Source organism: Oryzias latipes, chromosome 7 (assembly GCF_002234675.1).
Source record: "Oryzias latipes chromosome 7, ASM223467v1".
Classification (NCBI taxonomy): domain Eukaryota; kingdom Metazoa; phylum Chordata; class Actinopteri; order Beloniformes; family Adrianichthyidae; genus Oryzias; species Oryzias latipes.
In genome coordinates, this window is record NC_019865.2 from 30,886,606 (window position 1) to 30,909,812 (window position 23,207).

The following is a 23,207-nucleotide window of genomic DNA, read 5'->3' on the forward strand; positions in this document are numbered from 1 at the left end:
TCGGCCTTTTTTCAGAGCTTTGTTCACATCCCTCTGATCCATCAGGTCGCTAAACTAGAATCTGTTGCTGGGAGGTTCTGCAGAACTTTGGCCCGCTTTGCCGATAGCATTTTAGCAGATGCTAAGCGCATTAGCCGGTTCCGTGCTTCACTCGTATTTATCTGAGCCGCTAAAAAGAACAGCAATCCACGTTTTTATATGTTACTGGCAGCAACATGGCTCAGAGTTTCTGTTTGGTATCCACCCCAAGTAAAAACGAAGTAGTTCATGTCTCATAACAACAGAACAAGCTGTTTCTCACTGAGACCTTGTTGTTTTGTGCAGAGTAGAGCTGCTCAAAGAGGCTCCGTGTTCTCTCCTGCCAACTAGCAGTCGGTTGGGTGAAGTGGAAAACAAGAGTCAGACGCTGAAGGACGCTCAGAAATAATTAAAGAAATATCGTCCTGGCAGCATTTTGAATCGATACAAGTATTGCCAAAATAAGTATTGCGGTATATTGCCGAATCGATTTTTTTCTTACACCCCTAGTTTGACGGTGAACGTTGTTCCTGATTCACCATTCAGTGTCTGACCTGGACTTGGGAATGAAATCCAATGTTTAGCGTTTAGTGCCACAAAGAGGGACCGGCATCAAATTAAATTTCGCTTAGGGCCCCCGGAAGACCAGGGCCGGCCCTGGGGACCGGGATGTACGGTGTTTTGTTTGTTTTGGGCTGGAGTCCTCCCGACCCTGCAGAGGCCCATGCCGCCCCTGTCCAGGAAGCAGGATTGAACTCCTCCGGAGTTTCCTTGGCTCCGGCAGTCCCACTGCGCCAGCTCCGTGACGCGGCGGGCGGGCGGCGCCTCTCCCACCTGCCGGTCAGAACGGGACATTCCTGCTGCCGGGCCGCTGGTCACGGTACCGCCCTGCAGCTCGGGCTGGGACAGGCTGCTGTTGGATTTTTCTGAGGAGAACTTCCGGATCGGCTCAGGCCCCTGAAGGCTTGGATGACGGAGAGGCGGGAGCTTTGGCTCGTGCCGGCTGGAGCGATGCGCGGAGTGCAGCAGGAGCGGCAGTGCGGACGCGGCTGCACGCGCGCCCTGGCATGCGGGCTCGCATCATGACCGCGCGCTCACATGAGCGGATGGAGCAGAGCCCGGGGACCGGACCGGCGGCGCTGCGGTGGACGTGATGCGCCCGTGCTTTTCTGGAGGGAGTGCACGCTCGTGCACGCAGACTTGGAGGTTTCCGCCGGTCTGTAACGGAAACAGCGGATCTCTGCAGACTGCGGCAGGTAAGCGCGTCAGCGCAGAGAGGCCGGAGCGCTGCAGCTCCATTCGGCTCGGTTCGGAACGTCATGTTTGATTCGTGCGCAGACATGTCGGGCTTTTGTCACCTGGAGGCTCCGCTCAGCCCCTTCATTGCGTTGGGGTGGGGGGGTCCCCGTCCCCAGGTTACCGGACTGCAGCAGCTCGGTGGACCTCGGAGGCCCGCTGCCGGATCGTGAGCTCTGTCGCCTCCTACTCGGAGGCTGAGGGTGCCAGGGGCGCTGGGCTGCTGTTGCTACCCAGCTCCTCCTGACGGTGACTCTGCCCCCCCACCACCAACCATCTGGCAGCTCCTTGAAGCCCCTCCTTCCAGAAGCTGATGCTGTCTCTGAGCAGCAGCAGCAAGAAGGACATCCCAGCTGATCCATCCCTGCTCCAGAAACACTCAGCTGCTGTCGCCTCTCTGTCAAATCCACACCTTTGGCTTCTTCTTACCTCAGTCTGAGGAATAGAATGAACCAATGAAAGCCCACCAGCGTCCTCACCCTCTAGCTTTCATCTGGATTCAGGGTTTCTATCACAGGAAAAAAAATCAACCTTTTTTTTTTTTGTGAACTATCAGTTTGACACCAAAGGTGACTTTAAAGCAAAATGTCCGTACATGTAACAGTAGAATAAAAGGCTCCAGCCAGGCTTGAGCACAAAAGAAGATCCTCATCTCAAGGCCGGGATCTGCTGTCTGGCCGAGTAGAGCTGATGCTGTGTTAGGAGCACTGCAACATCCATAAACTATTCCAAAAGGTCTGAGCAGTTACACCTTAACGCTCTTCCAAGAAGTCCTCAAAACCTTCTCATTTTAAGTCAACCATTGGCTTCTAAAGCTTGAACTCTTCATAATGTCTCATTTGCTTTGATGAAACTACTCGTTCACATTTGTGATCCACCTAAAAACTAAACACTTTCAAATTGAACTAATCACAAAGACACGAGAATCACGAAAGACAACATAAACCGCAAGAAATGGTTACTATTGGCTAAAACAATCTCTTGGCAGCTTGAAGTATTTAACGACTCTAATGGAGCCCTTTTATGTTAGTTTCCCGCCTCCTATGTAGACGAGGGTCATTTGATGTATTATTTAAGTTAGTGATAATAGCCTTCGAGGCTTCTATTATTAGAAATTAACCGACGATGCGGAAGCCTGGACCATCCTCTGAGGAAGTGGGTTCATTCTGATGATCACACTTCCAAGGCCATTATACTGCTTATACCTTGGTTACTTACCAAATAAATCAATATTCTACCAGTTTTTAGTACGTTATTCTTGCTATTTTTTCGGTTTGATTAACTTTTTCACAAAAAGTGTACTGTTTAATACGTTGTGTGACCCATTGCCATGGTCACCACCGACCTCGACCAACTACCCCTGGCTGCGGCCGGAAGAACGCTCAACGTCGCACGGAATGCCTGAACGCTGTGGAATGTTAGCCCCGCCTATGGGTTGGGCGATGTCCCTTAAATTGGCAGTTTACGATGTTTGCTGTCAACCATCGGGATGGATCGTGGGGGGGGGGTATTTTTAATTTTTCGGTCTTATATAATTGCTATTCGTTATTTTACTTTATTACTTTATTTATTTTATTTCCCAACTAATGACTCATCCGCGATGATCCAGTATAAACTGAGGGAGGTGACTTTAACAAAAAAAGTAACAAACAAAATAGAAATGAAATGGTCCGCTCCCGCACTTAATTAGTCAAGTGGACCGGTGGAGCGCGGACTTACAGCTTTGTGTTTGATGGGGGGGTGGGGGGGGGGGTGCTTTGTTACATGAGGTATGTGTGGGAGATTTAGGACTGTGATCCGTCCCGCAGCTCTAGGGGAACGAGCTACCGAACTCAGAACCGGGTCTAAAAGTGTGTGTCTGAGCAGAGCTCGGATCGTGGGCACACACACCGCGCTTTGGGGCGGTTTGAGCTTAAAGCAGAAATGTCGCTCAGTCCATAGAAACTGTTCAAACAATCACCTGGATTTGTGTTTTCAGTCGTGTCCCGACTAAATAAAGGCTGATGTTATTCCCACATGTTTACATGCAGCCAAGATGCAGCATTTGCGAATGGATTTTATGTCCACTTAAAGCTAATGTTGTCAGCCCGTGTTAGCATGCTGCTAATCCTGAGTTCTTTCCGGCTCCGTTCTTGAACAGAAAAAGCACTGACCACACAGATTAAAATTAAAATGATGAGCGAACAGGCGCTTCATAATAACCGTAACATTATTAAAAGCACGTTTAGAAGATCGTCTCGTATATTACCGAGCTGACATGTCAATGTATGTAGCCGCTCGGCGGAAGTCATCCTTTTCCGGTATTACAAATCCTACTGCGCATGTGCCTTTAATGTTTGATTATCCATCAATTCTGTGCAAAATGCTTCACAGTCGCTGAAAAACTGAAATGAAAAAACGAAAAACTCCCTCAGTTCCATCAATCCCTCATCATCTTCACTCATGAGGGAGCAGTTTGGGAGCTCTTTCAGAATCTCCTTCTGTTCTCCTTCATCCACCTTCTGAACATCAGGCTGGGAACATCTTCATTGAAAGGACTGAGTTCTGCTCCATGTGGCTGCCTGAAGGGTGTCATGCAGTAAAGCATCTTCTTCCTGCATAGAGAAAAAGGTCATTCTTAGAGTAGATACTGGAGATGGCAACAAATGGTGAGTTCAGAAGGATCCATACATTCCTTCCTGTCCCACTGCTGGTTGTCATGTCACCTTCCCCTACAAAGAGAATCGAATGAAAATGAAAAGATAGACATGACACTAAAAAAGATCCTTGACATCCCATCTCCTAAACGTTTATAATAAATGCAATATTTTCTTATATTTGAAGGGGCATCTCAGGTCACCTAAATAATCTAACAGAATAAAATGAATGTATGAGTACAACAGCTCTAGCTTCAATAGTACCTTCTGAGATGGATTCAGAAGGCATTTTTTTCAGTGAAGCATCTTCATCCTGAAAGTGGCAGAGGGATTAACAATAGCCTGCAAGAAGAGGAGTTCAATGACCTCCTCTCAACGACGATGAAGTTGGCTTCCGATTCACAGCTTCTGATTCGTGATGGCACTAAAGGAACATTCCACTGCATTTTCCGCACTAACACCACCTAGGACCTGGACTGTTCAAACCTGGATTAAATTATGATTTAGATATTAAAGAACACATAAAACACAGTTTCTGATTTGTGAAACCTTCCAAGCAGGAAAGTAAATGTGACCAAACTTACTTGTAAGGTAACCCTTCTCTTTTTAGACCCTAATATTTTAATGGTTATCTCTTCCCATTTCTCTTTCTCTGTTGTTCATATGTCTTCTGTACTCCGTCGATCGTATCTCTCCCTTCCTTATTTTGAGAAATCAAATAAGGGTTTCAACTTCCTGCTCAGAAGGTTCCACAAATCAGAAACTGTGTTTAACCCTTGTGCTATCTTAGATGACCCCCCCTTACGTTGACATGTTCTCCCTACCATGACAAAGGTGGATAAAGGTGGAAAGATTTCATGTTATCCATGGACACCAGTGAGGTTCACAAATCATTGAAGAAAAAAAGGTTCAGAGCTCTGTCTAGTGGGTCTAGATGACCCAACTCCCAATGGTAAAGTGCCTAGGATAGCACAAGGGTTACTTTGTTATTTAGTATCTAATGCATAATTTAATCCAGGTTAGATCAGTCCAGGTCCTGCGGTTTCTGAACAGGACCTGGTCTAGGTGATCTTAGTGCATAAATGCGATCAAATCATCCTATTTCACATTTTAACAAATCAGAGAAATGTTCCCCAAATCAGAAACTGTGTTTAATGTATTCTTTACTGTCTAATGCATATTTTTAATCCAGATTCGAGCAGTCTAGGTCATGTGGGTTTTGAACAGGACTTGGTCTAGGTGATCTTAGTGCAAAAAATGCAGTGGAAGGTTCCTTATGTGCCCTCGCGAATCGGAAGCCAACTTCAGCGTTGTCTCCTCTCACCTGTAATGTCTGCTCCTCCTTTTTCTGGCCTGCTTTCTGTCTTCTTCAGACCTTAGTGAATCAATGACAATGAATGTTCACTATCAAAACTTTGATAGAAGGTCAATCCATAGAGTTTTCAGTAAAACATGTAGTAAAAAAATCATGTAGATTTTGAAAGTGTGATCATATAAAGAGCACTTACGGCATTGCAAAGTTAGTTATTAAATGAAGACTCCACCATCTTCTAATTTGCTGCATGTTTTCCTTTACAGAAATAAATACACAGTAGGTTAGTTTGTGCCACAACCCAAAAGTGTCTTGAATTCACTCGACACAAACTGATCACAATTTGGTGTGTATTTATTCATATCTAGGGGGAATTGGACTTGAAATATCTGGTTGGGCAACTATACATTAGGACTCAAACACTGTCAATATAACCTAACCTGACAGAATCAAGTTTAAAAGGATTTATGCTAGAGTAACAAGCAAACATGTTTTCTATGCAACTGTAACTGTCACTTTAAAAAGATGTAAATAATGAGTTATTTAACATATAAGAGTAGTTACATTTACTCATTCATTACATTTAGTTACATGTATAAGTTATATCTGGCCCTTTGAGGACAACCCCTATGCTGATGTGGCCCTCAGTGAAAATGAGTTTGACACCCCTGCTATAGTAGAAGAAAGTGACATGGTGAATGTAACACAACGTGGCTAATTAAAGAAGTTACTGGAAGCTAACTGGGCCTCTTCATCATTTCAAAAACGAACATAGCAGTATACTTTTCACATTTCTGAATGTTATGTTTATATACCATGGTCACTTAAAAAAGAATAATTCTTGTTTTCACCCAGGCGTTGTTTTTTCATCGTCCATTAAAACTGTAATGTGTCTCTATACGAAGACAGAAATAATACAGGTGAGACAAACAAAGTTTTACCGACAGTGGAAGACACAAATAGCTTGACAGAAAGCACCAGGAGAGCCGCAAGCTTAAGCTAAGTAAACTAGCTCGGTGTAAAACATGAACCACGTAAATAAGAACGGCAGGAAAAAAGCACAATCCATTTGAAAATACAAATTAACACCCTCAGCTGCAGTGTAACGGAATAATTGTGGTGGAAAAGCGAACAATATTCACAACAGGAGCTTACTTTTTATTACAGTTTTTCTCAGTCGCTTTAGTACAATTCTCACATCAGAATTGAAGTTTGCAAAAACGTGTGTGTATTTCTCAAAACAATTTGTACAAACAGCAAAACACTTTGGATTTATTGCAAAAGCCTGTTACTTGCTCAAAATCTTTAGTTCATCTCTCAAATCTAAGTCTTTATGTCATTGAACATGTCAGTGCCATCAGAATGTCAAGTCCTTGTGTCATTGTCTACGAACAAGACAGTCAAATGACTTAGTCATGTTGTCAATATGACTGTGTACTTTAGAGGGAGGTTCTGATGGAAACTATGGCTAAAGTTTTGATGACAATTATTGTAAAATGTAAGTTACACCTTTTTTGTTTGATTGCGAGAGACTGGACAAGATTCCCATTTACACTTTTATTGTTCATATTGTAATTTGTTGGCAGACCATGTCATACCAACATAGAAAACCCCCACTGCAAACAGTAACACAAAGGGAAGAAAAAGATAGGACAATATTCTGTACAACAGTACAGGCAGTGCAGTAGGAATTGGTGTGGTCTTCCTACACCTCTTGTCGTTCCTGTATGTTGGGCTACAAATTCTCATCCACATCACAGCGAATATCCTCTCTTGCAATGCAGCGTGGAAACAATCTTTTAGAGTGTCTTATCCAGCCTCTGCAGGCGTCTGCTGTGATGTCATCACACGCTGCATCTATGGCAGCCAGGAGGGTCATTTGTGTATGTGGCTGGCGATCATAAACTTTCCATCTCCATGCTGAGAAAAATTCCTCAATAGGGTTAAGGAATGGAGAGTAGGGTGAAATGAACTCCATCCGCATCCTGTTGTGGGCTGCAAACCATTGCCTGATGATGTTGGAGTGATGAAAACTCACATTGTCCCAAACTATCACATACGTTGGCAGGTGATGCAGACGTCACCTGAGAGCAATTTACCAATTCAGGACAGATTTAGACAAAAACATATAATGGAGATGTATAGAAATATGTTTGTCACATTATGAAAATTTGGTCAACCATTTTGCAGTTAATGACTTATACGATGAACTAATGACTAGGTGTTTTGAGGAGTAAGACTATTGCACAGTGAACTATATAATACATTTTGATCAACATGACATAAACAATTGATAATGTAGGAATAAGCAGAGAATTGTACATAATCATTTGCATGGATGTACCAAAGCAATTGCAACTTGTTCAAAGAAGTGAGAAACTGCTTATATGATGTGCACAAGTGACATCATGATGTGAAGATTGAACAAATAGTTTTAGGAATTTCATTCTGATCTGAGAATTGTACTAAAGTGACTGAGAAAAACTGTAACTTACCGTTTTTTAGTTGATGCATTCCTCCATTTTAAAAAGATCTCTGTCGGTTTGCTGCGCATGAAAACGAAGACCGCCGCCAACTGCGCTGACGAAGGAGAATCACGTACAGGAGCTCAACGTGGGCAAAGTTAGCATTCCACAGCATTCTGTGGGCGGGGTTAGCATTCCGCAGCATTGTGTGGGCGGGGTTAGCATTCCGCAGCATTCCAGCATTCCGAAAGGTTGAGCGTTCCCCAGGCAGCAGCAAAGGAAAGCGATATCTAAGCTGATCGTCCCGATGCCTTAAATAAAGCATCAGTTCAGAGAGAGAGTTCACCTTACCGTTTGTTTTTGTCCAAAGGATGCAGATAAAGTTTGTTTTTTAAAGATGCCAGTGCAGTGATACAGAACATTTAAGCTATGTGACCAGAACTACTTTTTTAGGTGTACATTATCACTTTTTAATGCACACCCAGCAGCCAATCAGAACCAAGGACTCACCCAGACCATGGTATTAGTTAAACTGACTTTTATTTAAACAAAACTGTTGCAGTGAAATAGAAATGAGGTTTTGGTTGTTTTTGTTTTACTTTTTGTTCAGATACTGTAGAATGGATGGGATCAGGAATGAAGGCATCAGAGGAACAGATCATGGTAGAGGTGTTGGAGATAAAGTCAGAGAGGCCAGACTGAGATGGCAGGAACATGTTCAGAGGAGAGACGTGACTCTATCGGTGGAAGGATGCTGAGTCTAGAGCTGCCAGAGGTCTAGAGGAAGACCAAAGAGGAGGTTTCTGGATGCAGTGAAGGGAGAAATGAAGGTAGCTGGTGTTAGAGGATGATGCAGGAGACAGGGTTAGACGGAGGAAGATGATTCACTGTGGGGACCCCTGAAGGGAGAAGCCCAAAGGAAAAGAAGATTTGTTCATGCATCACAAATCTCATCGTCATCCCAATATTTATCACTAATATTCCACATCGTAAGTTTTCCTCAAACTTCCATACTAACTACACAAAGAAAACTGGAGAACACAGAGGTCTGTCACTCTTCTTTCATTAAAGGATACATTTCTTTAGAATAAATAGTGAACCTTTGTTTTTAGACCGCCTCCATCAGGAATGGCAAAAATACAATTGTTTTTCAAGCATTAGAAACGTCCCGATCAGGTTTATTTTGGCACGATTACAGTTTTTCTCAGTTGCTTTAGTACAATTTTCAGATCAGAATGAAATTCCCAAAACTATTTGTTCAATCTTCACATCATGATGTCACTTGTGCACATCATATAAGCAGTTTCTCACTTCTTTGAACAAGTTGCAATTGCTTTGGTACATCCATGCAAATGGTTATGTACAATTCTCTGCTCTTTGCTACATTATCAATTGTTTATGTCATGTTGATCTAAATGTATCATATAGTTCACTGTGCAATAGTCTTACTCCTCAAAACACCTAGTCATTAGTTCATCGTATAAGTCATTAACTGCAAAATGGTTGACCAAGTTGTCATAATGTGACAAACATATATTTTGCTGCATTGCAAGAGAGGATATTCGCTGTGATGTGGATGAGAATGTGTGGCCTGACATACAGGAACGACAAGAGGTGTAGGAAGACCACACCAATTCCTACTGCACTGCCTGTACTGTTGGACAGAATATTGTCTCATCTTTTTTTCCCTTTGTGTTACTGTTTGCAGTGGGGGTTTTCTATGTTGGTATGACATGGTCTGTCAACAAATTACAATATGAACAATAAAAGTGTAAATGTGAATCTTGTCCAGTCTCTTGCAAACAAACAAAAAAGGTGTAACTTACATTTTACAATAATTGTCATCCAAACTTTAGCCATAGTTTCCATCAGAACCTCCCTCTAAAGTACACAGTTATATTGACAACATGACTAAGTCATTTGACTGTCTTGTTCGTAGACAATGACACAAGGACTTGACATTCTGATGGCACTGACATGTTCAATGACATAAAGACTTAGATTTGAGAGATGAACTAAAGATTTTGAGCAAGTAACAGGCTTTTGCAATAAATCCAAAGTGTTTTGCTGTTTGTACAAATTGTTTTGAGAAATGCACACACGTTTTTGCAAACTTCAATTCTGATCTGAGAATTGTACTAAAGCCACTGAGAAAAACTGTAACACAGTCACAAATCCAAAATAAACAGATCCAGGTTGTGCCCTATTTTTATTTTTTTAACCTTATTCTGGCATTTAATGCTTAAACAGAACACTTCTCTTTGAGGTAGCAAACTATTAATTAGTTAAACTAGTACTAACTTGTAAAAATGTTCAAATGCAAACAGAAATGGCGTGTAAACATATGAGTAAATAAAAGTGCAACGGTCAAAATTGACGGGTTTTTAAAACTTTACTCTTAATTCTTACTTTTCTTTTTTGGCTTTAAGAATAAAATGTACATTTTTCTTGATGAAAATCAACATCTCTTACTTGTCGGATTAGACCCTGTTCCTGTTCGCATCAATGTTTGGTGAAATGTGGGCGGAGTCATTCTGGACTGTCGATTTAGGAAACTCTGTGTGTTGTTGCAAGTGTTGGATTTTGTCAAGCATAATGCAGTTAGCTGTTGGAATGTTCTTTCATGGACTGTAAAGTATCTTTACACAGCAGACGTGCTTTTGTGCACCTTCTGCTCAATGTAGTGCCATTTCCTGCTGCTGATGGGATCTGTTCATGCAGGTGAGAGGGTTTTTATATGGACATCCCTAATTAGCATGCAGATTGCAATAGTCAAAGCTTTATAAAAATCTCAGTCAATAGATTTTAGCCTCATAGATACATTTGATTTGAATTGATTTGAAAATGGTTTATTTTCAAGCAAACAAAACAAGAATAATGCCCAAAACATCGCAATCAGTTATACATGCATACAAAGATGTATCACACTTAGGATAATTAGACATTAAATCAAAGATCGCTCGAAAGGGAGTGGAAGGAATTGAACTTAGATAGGCAGACAGACAGATAGCAGTCGTTGTAAAACCCAGTAGTTCAGAGAGATCTTCATGTTTTACAAAGCTATCGGCAAGAGTAACACAACAGTGAAGATCCCAATGATTGTTAGATTTAACAAAAAGCCTCTCACACAACGTTTTCCCGCATGCTTTTTTTTTACCTGAAGTAAAAGAAAACACTCCTCCAAAGACTGCAGATTGCATGAAAGCTTATCATTTGCTACACTGTGATAAATTGAACCAACACAACACAACAACACCACAAGGGATACAAATGACAACAATTAGAGTTAAATTTATTGGCATGTGAACTTCAAAATGAATGACAAAGTAAGTAAACAAAGAAAAAGAAAGGTTAGTCTGCTCTTACAGACCTTTATTCTGAGTAGTCTCAATGTGGAGGCTAGAAAGAAACACAAAATTACCCCAAAAACCGAGCAAAACAGCACAATTACATTGAAAATGAAAACAAATAAATGTCACTAAAACTTCCTAAACCACTTTTGTAAGCTTAATATACACCTGTGGTTAAAACAGGTGTGCGACAAAAATTGTCAAAGTAACTGGTTTCCCTGGTCTTCCCTGGAAACCTATATTTGTTTCCTGCTTTATTGATTTGCTTTGCTGCTTGGACACTGTAGTATAGTCCTGAGTTATCATGAGACCGACAGACAGAGAGAGAGCGGGAAAGAGGAGAAGAACAGGAGACAAGCTAGCTGGAAGATTCGATGAGATGTGGGTCAAATAGAGCAAGATGAAACTGAACTTTTTCTTGTTCACAATGCAACCGACACTGTGCATTTTGAACAAGAAAAAATGCACCTGCAAATTGTTATTTTTTCATGAAATTGGCAGGAAATGGAGAAAACCACAACAAAAATTGACTAGTAGCATAATTAGACATGACACAACTAGGGCTGATCTTTGTAGCATTACAGGGCCAGTGTTACGCAACAACGGTGACCTGTCAGATGTTGTTTCTCTTGTCAGAGCTACAGCTTTAATGTCAATGATATAAAATAACGATAATCCATAACATTGAACTGTTTCTAAGGCTGTTTTTGCCATGATTCAGTATAAAATGTGATCTCCTGGAGGCAGAAGTAAATCTGTTTTTGTTTTCTCAGCATGTTTGAATTAGATGACAGTTGGATGGCTGGGTTTTCATTAAGAAAAATCTTTTTCTTATTTGTTATCAATTTACAGTTTGATTGCTGGCATTGTTTTTTTCATTAGACACAGACTTGCTCTTTCATAGGGGTATAACAATCCGTTTTAACAGGGATTTAATTCATATCATAACTTGTGGTTGCTGATACAATTCATAGTTAATATTTGTTCATTTTGAATGATCCAATTCACTGACCTAAAATGGATCCAGGACATCTTTATCCAAAACTTCCACCAGTGTGACTCAGAGAGAAATTCCTGGTACTGAACAGAGCAGGTGAAGGTTTTCCGGATTCTTGGATTTCTTCAAGATAATCAAGTGTAAATGAATGATCCCTTTGAGGGATCCCTCTGGAAAAGAATAGTTTGCCCTTCCGTTAGCCATTCGGGCTGAGTCCCATCTCTTAGCAGCTGGTTCATTTGTGCTGCCAGGTGCTCGTTGAGTGTGGTGAGTTTCTTAAGCCATTAGGCATGTACCATGCCAGGGCCCGGTGCTGTCCAGTTCTTCATACCTGGAACATGCGTTGTTCATATTGGAACATGGCACCAATGCAGCAGCCAGTCTGCTGCTGTTTGAAATGAATGTAATGAATGCAAGTATGTAAATAAGGACATTTACCCCCAGAGACTGTTTTTTTGACATCTGAACCTTTGGCTCTGAGGAAGAACGCTACTGGATTATTCCTTGTGCTATCCTAGGCACTTAAACGTTGGGAGTTGGGTCATCTAGGCCGCATTTACACTGCATGGTTCAAGTGACCCAATTCCGATTTTTTTCCTCTCATGTGGCACAGATCGTATATGACCGGTGAACGTGTAAGCAGGACAAAAGCGCATGGATTCTGATTTTATCAGATCAGATGCAGCCGAGCCTTCCCAGACGGTTGACTGCCCAGGGCCTCATCCTGCACTACCAATTTGCACTATCCACCAAAAATCTCCTTAAATCCTGGATTAAACTTGCAAAACAACAAACCAAGAAACAACAACTCTTCAAAGAAAAGACCAGATCTTTTCCTGTAAAACGAGAAAGACAGTTGGAAAACCTAGACCAGACTCCCTCCACATAGGACTGGATACAGGAAACCACGGCCCAGACGGCTGGGTAGCTCAGTTGGTAAGGTAAAGGGCTACAACCGAGGAATCCAGGAAACCAGGGTTCAATTCACTGAGGGGAATAAGCATTGGTACTTGGGGCAATTACCATATCGATCAATTCACATCACCCAGTGGGGGTTCTTGGGCAAAACCCTTAACGCTACTGCCTCCCGGGCGCGGCTTGTCTGCACCTCACCGCTCCCCCAGGGGATGGGTTAAATGTGGAGAACAGATTTCGCACACCTAGGTGTGTGACAGAAAGTAGAACTTTCACTTTTTCACTTCACTTCAGAAGCCCAACACAGATTTCTAAGGAGAACCAGACTGACACTTTTCTTTTTGAACAAGAAAACTAAAGGTACCCCCAAGAACAAGACTGTGTGGCCTTGCTTTCTAGCTTCATTTCAGCAATACCCCTCCTAAACAGTAAAATAATTTAAACAAACTTTGGGCTTTTTGTCATGGTTTGAGTTTGTTTTGTCTTGGTTTTTGTTTTAGTTTTTGTTCTGTCTTGTTTGGTTCTGTTTCCTGTTTTATTTTGAAAGGGTTCCTGTCTTGTCATGTCTTGAGTCTTACTTCCTTTGGTCCCCATCTGCCCTAATCGTGTTCACCTGTTTCTTGTCTGCCCTGCCTGTATATAAGTCTTGTCTCTTGTCATGCCACGCCACAGTGAGTTTTGTTTTGTAATCCTGCTCTGCAGCGCCTTTTGTTTGTTTATTAAACCCTCTAGTCCCGAAACCGTTTTGCCTCCCGTCTCTGCGTCTGGGTCCTACCGGCTCTCGAGCCCCCCTCACATGACACTTTTGTGTGTGTAAAGAGCAGAGGGTGTGGATAACATCCTTTGTGACAGTGGATTTTTGGTTTATCTTATATGTCAGGACAGAGACCTGAGAGAGACAACTTTTGGAAGGATTGATGATGTTTCACATCCACTGCAGTATCTTGAAAGATGTGAAGATTTTCTAGCCCTAAATCTACTCAGATGATGAACTTGTTGCTACCCTTCGGAATGTGCTGCATGGGTCAGTCTGAGACTGGTAGGGATGTGGCTCGTCACAAGGTCTACACATAGAAAGACTTCAGTAATCAGTTTCTTACAGCATTCCTCTCTGAAGATTATGAAGATGAACTAGCAGGATCAGGAATAGAGTACAGGGTGAAGAAGTAAGTATTCAGGATTTTGTCTACATGTATCAATCTCTGTGTAAAACGATGGAAACCAACTATTCAGGAACAGAAAACTATAAAACTAATTTTGAAGAACATTAACTCCCTCCACAAAGGACTGGATACAGGAAACCATGGTCCAGAAACACGGAACGGATTTCTAAGGAGTACCGGACTAACACTTTACTTAGGGCTGTGACGGTGTGGGATTTTTCACAGCAGTTATGAACCAGCAGGGGGCTCGGAGTCCCCGGCGGCCGCGTCGCAAATGAATAAAATTACAACGCAGTATTCTTTATTAACAAATACCATGACAACTACCTATCTAATAAACGAACTATATAGGTGTTGTAGAATGACTATATGTGTGTGTGTCAGTGCGCTGTGTGTGTAGAAGGAAGGAGCACACTCGTGTGTTGGGGTGCGTTTTGATTCTTCTGCAGTGGACCGCTCTCTAGCTGCATGTGAGGCTTCACCTGTGCTCTCTGGTACAGACATCTTCTCAGAATATTATATATTGCCCAGTAATAAACAGACTGCAGACACTATGTCACCTTGGAGGAGGACCTGGAAGCCATGAAGCCTGACACCCATGAAGAACGCGGGGCAGGAGGCTCCACCTTTTTTTATGCAGAAACGTAACGTTGCTGCTAACAAAATAGTTCCCAAACAAAACATGTAGTGATATTCATGGAAATCTAACAGCGCGCGTTCATGTTTGATGTTATAGAGTGAAGGAGAACAATAATAACCCCCCCCCCCCCCCGGGCGGCCGTGTCGTACACTTAAGAACGCACACAGCTTGTAATAGAAATGAATACAATGGAAATGAATAATTAGAACCCAGTAAATTTGTTGTATTTCCTCGCGAGACGGAAACTTCTGTTGTAGAATGAGGATGTGTGTGTGCTGCTAAAACCGCACACGTGTGTGTGTGAGAAGAGGGAGCCCCGTGCAGCGTAGAGGGAGTGAAGGAGAACATTGATAAAAGGTTTCCCCCAGAAACCCTTGAAGTCTGAACACAGGACTAGCAGAAAAAGTAAATTATCTGTTAATGTGTTTCTTATAGTACCAATAACACACCATATGCAGAACTTGCAAAAAAAAATTGTGCGGTGATGCGGTTATCGTCACATCCCTTACTTTACTCTCTGAACAGGAAAATAAACTTCCTGTGAAGGCTGGCATCTTTTGACATCCAAGCTTCTTAGTATGTTGCTTGGTTGGTAAGGTGAAGGACTGGCACACAGGAAACCAGTATTCAATTCATGGGACGAATGAACAAGCAAACAATGGTAATGGCACAATTACCATATCAATGGTTAGAAATTAACATCACCCAGTGAGGGCCCTTGTGCAAAACCCTTAACGCTACTGCCTACCTGTGAATATGCATGAATGATCCCGGTGATGGTCAGAGGGGCCGCAGGCGTGAACTGGCAGCCACGCCTCTGTCATTCTGCCCCAGGGCAGCTGTGGCTACAACAGTAGTTACCATCACCAAGTATGAATGTGGGGTGAATGAATAATGGACACAATGTAAGCACTCTGAGCGTCTGGAAAAGCACAGATAAATCCAATCCATCGATTTAACAAAATCGTCAGGAGGGCTAGCTCTGTTGTGGGATTGAAGGTGGCCGGACAACAGACATTCTTCCAGACTTTGGGCGATAATGGACAATGTGACACCCTCTGCATGAGGCCTTCAGGAAGAGGAAGCAGACTTTTTGCCCCAACGCTGCACCACAGACAGACTCAGAAAATCTCTTCCACGAGCCATTAGACTTCACATCACACTGTCTTAGCCCCAGAGAGCTTTTTCTGTATTTTTTGATCAGACTGAAATCCCAGACTGAAATGTTCTGAGAAACATGATTTTAGGGAATAAAGTCTATCTATCTATCTATCTATCTATCTATCTATCTATCTATCTATCTATCTATCTATCTATCTATCTATCTATCTATCTATCTATCTATCTATCTATCTATCTATCTATCTATCTATCTATCTATCTATCTATCTATCTATCTATCTATCTATCTATCATCAAACTTTTATTTCAGACTCAGGTGGTCCATAGGAAGAAAAGAGAATAAAATAAAACATAAGATACAAATACAGTATTTATAATAAAAAGTAAAAAGATATAACTTAAAAAGAGTATAATCGCTGTATCCAGTGTTTCCTTAGGGCAGAAGTGTAGCGGCATGAGCTTCTTTTGGGATCAGTCAGAGACATGATAATTGAGTTCTTAGATTTGTCCAGGCGTTCCATGAGGCTGTAAGTTAGCTTACGCAGTAGAGCTTCACAGGTGGGGATGTGAGCGTCCACAAACAGCTGACTGGCTCTGTACCACCTGGGCACCTGTAGCAGAAGCCTAAAAGCATCATTATAGGCCACTAAGAATTTGTGGAATGTCCCACGTCCATAGTTCCACCAAAGAGGGGCCGTATACAGAGGAGTGCAGTAAGCTCTGAACAGCGAACACTTCACTTGAAGAGAACATGCACTGAATTTTCTCATCAGCATATTTGCCTGAGCATAGAGTTTACAGTACTGTCTCTGAATGTCTCTATCATCCCTCCAATCGTCAGTAATGAAATGTCCAAGATATTTGATAGATGATGTTTGTTCCAGAGGCGTTCCACAAAGCTTAAAAACAGGAAAGTTTACATTTCTGTCGTCTTTGGTCCTTACAATCATTACTTTGCTTATCTATCTATCTATCTATCTATCTATCTATCTATCTATCTATCTATCTATCTATCTATCTATCTATCTATCTATCTATCTATCTATCTATCTATCTATCTATCTATCTATCTATCTATCTATCTATCTATCTATCTATCTATCTATCTATCTATCTATCTATCTATCTGGTTTTGAGTGTGGTACAGCCTCCTCTCAGACCTGGTGTTCTGGCACTCCCATGTTGTTGCATTTGTATTGTGTTGTGATTGGAATTTCCGTTTGTGGATGTTGGAACATTGAGCTACCAGTTTTTGCTGTATCTGCAGTCCTTCGCAACCCACAGTCAGTTAGCCTTGATTGTGGGTTTTGAAGCAGCTACTTTACATTCACTCCTTACTACATTAACTCCACATTCTCTGCATGTAACCTGCAGGATTACTTGTGCAGTAACATTCCTTTAAAGACACACTCCAATGAAAATGTTGTTTTTGGTGTTTTTAACATGTTCTTGTGGCATTGTTCTGATGATGCAGGACATATAAAAAGAAAATGAAGCTTAAAACTGCATTTCTGAGTAGTTCTTTATTCAAGTTGTTGTGAATCAGTAGCAGATGAAAAAAGTGCTGTATAAAAAACAGCTCATTTTTGACGTAGAAAATACTCGGGCGGGCTAAAGTCTCCCAGCTCTGCTCGATTCTGATCATCCACTGTCAGACAAATAAATCCATGAACGTCTTTGTTTTCCTCGTCTGAACTGGAATCTGGATCTAAACTGTATGGATGGATAGCTACAATATTGCTCACCATTTTTGTTGCAGCAGTAATGTTAGGTCGGGGTGTGATGGGCTGTAAGCTAGTAGGAGAGCGTGTAAACACTCATCAATGGGAAAGGGGGTGTTTTTTTATCCTGTAGCAACAGTCCTGCCCACAACTCAGAGGCGAATTACTAATGAACCAATGAAACCCACGAGCAAGCTAATCCTCATTAGGTAGAGCGGGGACAGCTGAGCCTGGGATCCGTGTGCATTTTCATGATCTGGAGGAGTCTAACTTTGAAATTGTTATTTTGTGGTTTCAGGCTGCTGGAGAGTGTTCCTGCAAGACAAATGGACTTTCCTTGAAATGGGGCCATGTGGACTGAAGTGCTTCTGCTCGTTGTGCTCTACAAAAAGAAAGCAATCACGAGGACGACGCTACATCAACTAGCTGAAAGGGTTTTTGGGGTTTTGGCTTCACAGGTGTCGCCGTGGGTTGAGGAGCATCCATGGCCAATGGAAGTGAGAGCAGTGAGGTTCTTGTGGAGCCCATGGCAGCGGTGGTGGCGACAGCAGCTGGGATGTTGCCAGAGAGCTCTTCTTCAACGGTGTCAACCTACATCAAACTAGTGCTCCTTGGGCTGATCATCTTCATCAGTCTAATGGGCAACCTGATGGTGTCACTGCTCGTTTTAAGGAACCGAATGCTTCATAAGGCACCCTACTATTTTCTTCTGGACTTGTGCCTGGCAGACACTATTCGTTCAGCCATTTGCTTCCCCTTTGTGCTGGTGTCCATAAAGAATGGTTCAGCCTGGACCTACAGCGTGCTGAGCTGCAAAGTGGTGGCCTTTATGGCTGTGTTGTTCTGCTTCCATGCTGCTTTCATGCTTTTTTGTATCAGTGTAACACGCTACATGGCCATTGCACATTACCGCTTCTATACCAAGCGAATGACCTTCTGGACGTGCGTGGCGGTGGTGTGCATGGTGTGGACTCTATCTGTGGCAATGGCATTCCCACCGGTTTTTGATGTGGGAACGTACAAATTCATCCGGGAGGAGGACCAATGCATATTCGAGCATCGCTATTTTAAGGCTAATGACACACTGGGCTTTATGCTGATGCTGGCTGTGCTCATTCTGGCTACGCATGTTGTCTACATGAAGTTACTTCTGTTTGAGTACAAGCACCGAAAAATGAAACCGGTCCAAATGGTTCCAGCAATCAGCCAGAATTGGACCTTCCACGGGCCAGGAGCCACAGGCCAAGCAGCAGCCAACTGGATTGCGGGTTTTGGCAGGGGCCCGATGCCTCCCACTTTGTTAGGCATTCGGCAAAATTTGCACAACCAAAACCGACGCCTGTTGGGCATGGAGGAGTTCAAGGTGGAGAAACAGCTTGGTAGGATGTTCTACGTGATCACATTGCTTTTCCTCTTGCTCTGGTCTCCGTACATAGTGGCCTGTTACTGGAGAGTGTTTGTCAAGGCTTGTACAATACCACACCGTTACCTGTCCACTACGGTGTGGATGAGCTTTGCCCAAGCCGGGGTCAATCCTATCGTCTGTTTCTTCCTTAACAAAGACTTGAAGAAAGGGCTTCTTTCTCACCTACCAGCCTGCTGCAGGACTAAACCTCATCTGCCACGAGAGCCTTATTGTGTCATGTGACCAGAGAACGATCCAAATGCTGAGAGGGCAACGGGACGGGCGTTGTGATGTTCTACTTTGTTAATGTTAAATTTGATGTGAATGTAGTGGGGGGGGGGGACAAAACAGAAAAATGGAATGCTAAGAATGTACTTAAGGCCAAACACTCATGGTTGAGTCATTGACTTTTCCTAACTGAATTAATAATGGTGTCAACACGGAAATCAAGCCAGAGCAACGCTACCAAAAAAGAGCTGCTCAAGGAACACTTTCAATGCCAATTGGATGAGCCCTGAGCCCCAAAGTTTTTATTGACTTGGCAAAAAAGAAACAGTTTAAGAACGAAGCAGCTTTTAGTCAAATATGTCGCAGGTTTTTAAAAGCTGGTTATTGTTGGGGATGGAACAAAGAATAAAGGACAATAAAGGTTTCCGATCACACTCAGCAGGCTTTTTTGACTTGAGTTTTTTTTTTTACCATTGCCATCCAAACACATAACTCCTGGATTTATTCAAATCTACTGTCACAATCCTTTCCTATGATAGAAGGGGATTTCTCTTCTTTCCCTTTTGATGATAAAATGGGTTCCATTTATTTCAACAAGTAACATGAAATCAAACATTAAATAAATGAAGCAAATGAATGAATGGATGCAAATTCTGCACAACTGCCTTTTTTTTTTCGATTGAAGGACTGCAGATACAGCAAAAACCTTGAACGAGGCAGTTCCTCCTCTTCTGAACAGATATAACCAGATGGGAGAGGCGAGCAACGGAGGCTTCAGAAAGATTCCACCTTCATGTTGACACATTCATCCATATAAACCCGTCGTTCTCAAACTCTTTCTGCAGGCTCGCCTTAAGAAAGATGTGTCAACTTCAGGTCTCCAATGGAACTCACTGCACATTTGGGGAAATGCATTTGATGAGCACCAGCAGTCCTCCTTGTTTCCCTTGTTTTTGTTGCATTTTCTTTGCAGATCCGCACATGGTCCTCTCATTTCAGACTGTCTGCTTTCTAGGAAGAGTCTATGGCTTTCAGTATTTCTACTGATGCTTCTGCTCAGCCAGGAGGTCGTCTGTGCAGATTTTGACACGCCGCCATTCAGCATGAATGCAGCTTTAGGAAAGAAGACGAAGCAGAGAGCAACAGTTTTTGTCTGAAAAAAGTCCACGGAATTGTCTTTGTCTCCAAGTGGTGCCCTAGGGTTGTGATGCTTAAAATGTCACAAGCTAGTGTTTTAAGACAGACCCCTCCTCCTTTGTACTCACTGCTGCAGCTGAAAGGCAAATGTGTTTGATTATATTTCCCATTCGTGGTAAAGTTTGTTTTTTTTGTGAAGCTTCCTCTTCTTTTTCACATTTATGTGGAATCTTCTTTTAAATAGGTTTCCATAATGCTGGCAGTATTTTAGCATCCTGAGCACCCTGCATTGGCTATGCATCACATGCAGGGAGCATGCCTCCCACTAAACATCAGGCTCCTCTGGGATTTCTATTTTGGTATTTTTCTTGAACTTTTAAAATTAAAAAAAGGTTAGGGAGGAAAGATAAAGATCCTATGGAAGATGAAACATTAAACTACTAAAATTATGCTTAAAATGGAACCGTATGCATCAATAAATTACCCATTTCCTTTTAGACACAGAGACATAAATAAATGTATAAAACCTTTTCTGTATTTTTCACAAGTATTTATTATTTTATTAATTTTTGCTGTTTTACGTTTATATATTTATGCTTTAATGCATGATTGTCCTTCTACATTCCTACATTTCCTTAATTCTGTATTACAACAACAAAAAAAGAAGACGCTAAAGCAGGGCTCGACATAGCCATTTGTCCGCTGGCCCGGTCCTGTTTTTCGAGCAGTGCGGACCACAAGACTTTACTTTTCACTTGTCCGCTCGGGCCACTAAAATATTTAACGGTTTATATATTCTTCACCTTTTTCAATTTTCAATAAAGTAAATTTTGCGAAAACGTGTAGATTTACCTCGTCTTCATAATTTAGTTTTTCTGCTAGTCCTGTGTTCAGACTTCAAGGGTTTCTATGGGAAACCTTTGATCACTTCTCCTTCTCTCCCGCCTGCGCGCGCTCGGCTTTCACTGCCGAGCACCACGCGGCACGCGCTCACTACTTTTTTTTTTTCAAACTTTATTGAATGTAACAATTCAATACAAAACAATGTTAAACAGCAACAACGAAGGCACAAGCCAGTGGGTTATTATTACATTTGATTATAAATCCGACACCGTCACTGAAGAGAGACTGAAGCATGTCAGAGATGTGGAAGACATGGCAGGAATAGATAGGAATATGTTGGATGGAGTACTGGGTATAATTAGTAGTATGGACAGCAAGATATTTAATGAATGCATTGAAGATGAAACTGTATCCACTAAGCTTTAAGCTGAATGTCAAAGAATCAAAGGCAACTCCAAATACCTGAATCTCAGACTCAAATGCAGTAGAATGTTAAACTACTTAATTTTGTTTTTCTTTACAACACTGTAAGCAGTAAGTATTTCTAGTTAGCTGAATGATCTCAGTTAGACCTGCACAATATGAGGAAAACTCGTGATATGCGATATCAGAGATTAAAATTGCGATAACGATATAATTTGCGGTATATAAACAAACAGCAAAATAACCAAATAACCATTCCCAGTTTAAAAATTATACTCCAAATGACCCACGTTGACATAGGTTACAAACATCTAACATAACAGGGCTCCATCTGATTGGTCAACAATGTGAAGGCGTCCATCCGATTGGTCAAATGCATTAAGGGATTTATTTGATTCGTTAAATGGTTCAAGCTGCCATTAGATTGTTTTAACACATTTAAGGTTTATGATTTATTGCGATATTTGCCGTTAGAAGCACCATGAAAACTTCTGAACTAGTGTTACCTACTACACTGCAGTGCTCTCTTCAAAACATCTGAAACAGACTAGAGCAGATTTAAGTTTGATATGGTCTATTTTCAGTCATTGAAAAGTGTAGAAATAAGTGATGTCACCAGAATGCACTAAATTGCACCATATTAAAATTTTCCGGGGGGGCATGCCCACAGACCCCCCCTAAAGTTGCAAGCACCTGCGGAGCGGAGGGTCCCGCTATGCGCGGTGTCGGGCCAGTAACTTTCAGGCGGGGCCAGTAAGTTTCAAAAACTTCTGGCCCTGTGGGCCAGTGCAAATTTCTGGGCTATGTCAACCCCTGTAAAGGGTATAAAGAAAGTCATGCAGGAAACAATTATTTCTCAAAGATGGATTGTTGTGTTAGCAAAGCAACTGAGAGCATGAAGTGTTGCTCTGCAGCCAGACTCCATGCAGAATCCGGCTTTATTGAGAGGTTTGGTAAATGGCGTATACTGTCTTGTTTAGCGCCTTCTACCCTAAAAACCGTATGATTACACAAGCCTCTTTCCATGTGACCGCGCCAGCTAAGCCTGAAAAAACTGCATGGGATTGTCTTCTTGTGGCCCCACCACCTACAAGGACAACAACCAAGCCGGTTCCAGCGGTCCAGGCCGTGTGCCTTGACGGTCAATCCAGAGGATGTAATCTCAGGTGAGAATGCAGATGTAGTTTACCATGACATGCTTCAGCCGATGGTCTTCCTTAGGTTTCATGTCATCCTGACATGTCTCTATCAGCTGCTTGTGGTGGGCGTGGCCAGCAGAAAGACCAACAAATGACTTCCTCAGACCCTTGGTAAGTGAGGCACAGTGTGCATGCCCCCCCATCTCTGTTCCCACTTCAATGTTCTCTCAGTCCATGCAGCCTTTTAGTCCTCACTGGATGTTTAGCTGCTTCTCTCCTTTTTTTGGATCTTGTGAATCTTCCTAATGTTGCTTCCATCCCGGTCCCAAAGAGAGCCTCAGCATCCTTTTATCATCTTCATCACTGTCCCTCATCTCAAACATCTCCATCTGCTTCC

General features: G+C 42.2%; 1 protein-coding gene across 1 annotated transcript; it reads left to right on the top strand.

Moving 5' to 3' along the window:
- Nucleotides 1-779: 779 nt before the first annotated feature.
- gpr173 (G protein-coupled receptor 173) lies at nucleotides 780-19,905 on the top strand. Its single transcript, XM_004086353.4, has 2 exons — nucleotides 780-1,274; nucleotides 17,934-19,905. Exon 2 carries the CDS (start codon nucleotides 18,120-18,122, stop codon nucleotides 19,281-19,283), a length of 1,164 nt encoding a protein of 387 aa, XP_004086401.1. The 5' UTR covers nucleotides 780-1,274; nucleotides 17,934-18,119; the 3' UTR covers nucleotides 19,284-19,905.
- The last annotated feature ends 3,302 nt before the right edge of the window (nucleotides 19,906-23,207 follow it).

Coding starts and splice junctions, on each gene's coding strand:
- gpr173 (XM_004086353.4), top strand. CDS start 18,120: ATGGCCAATGGAAGTGAGAGCAGTGAGGTTCTTGTGGAGCCCATGGCA.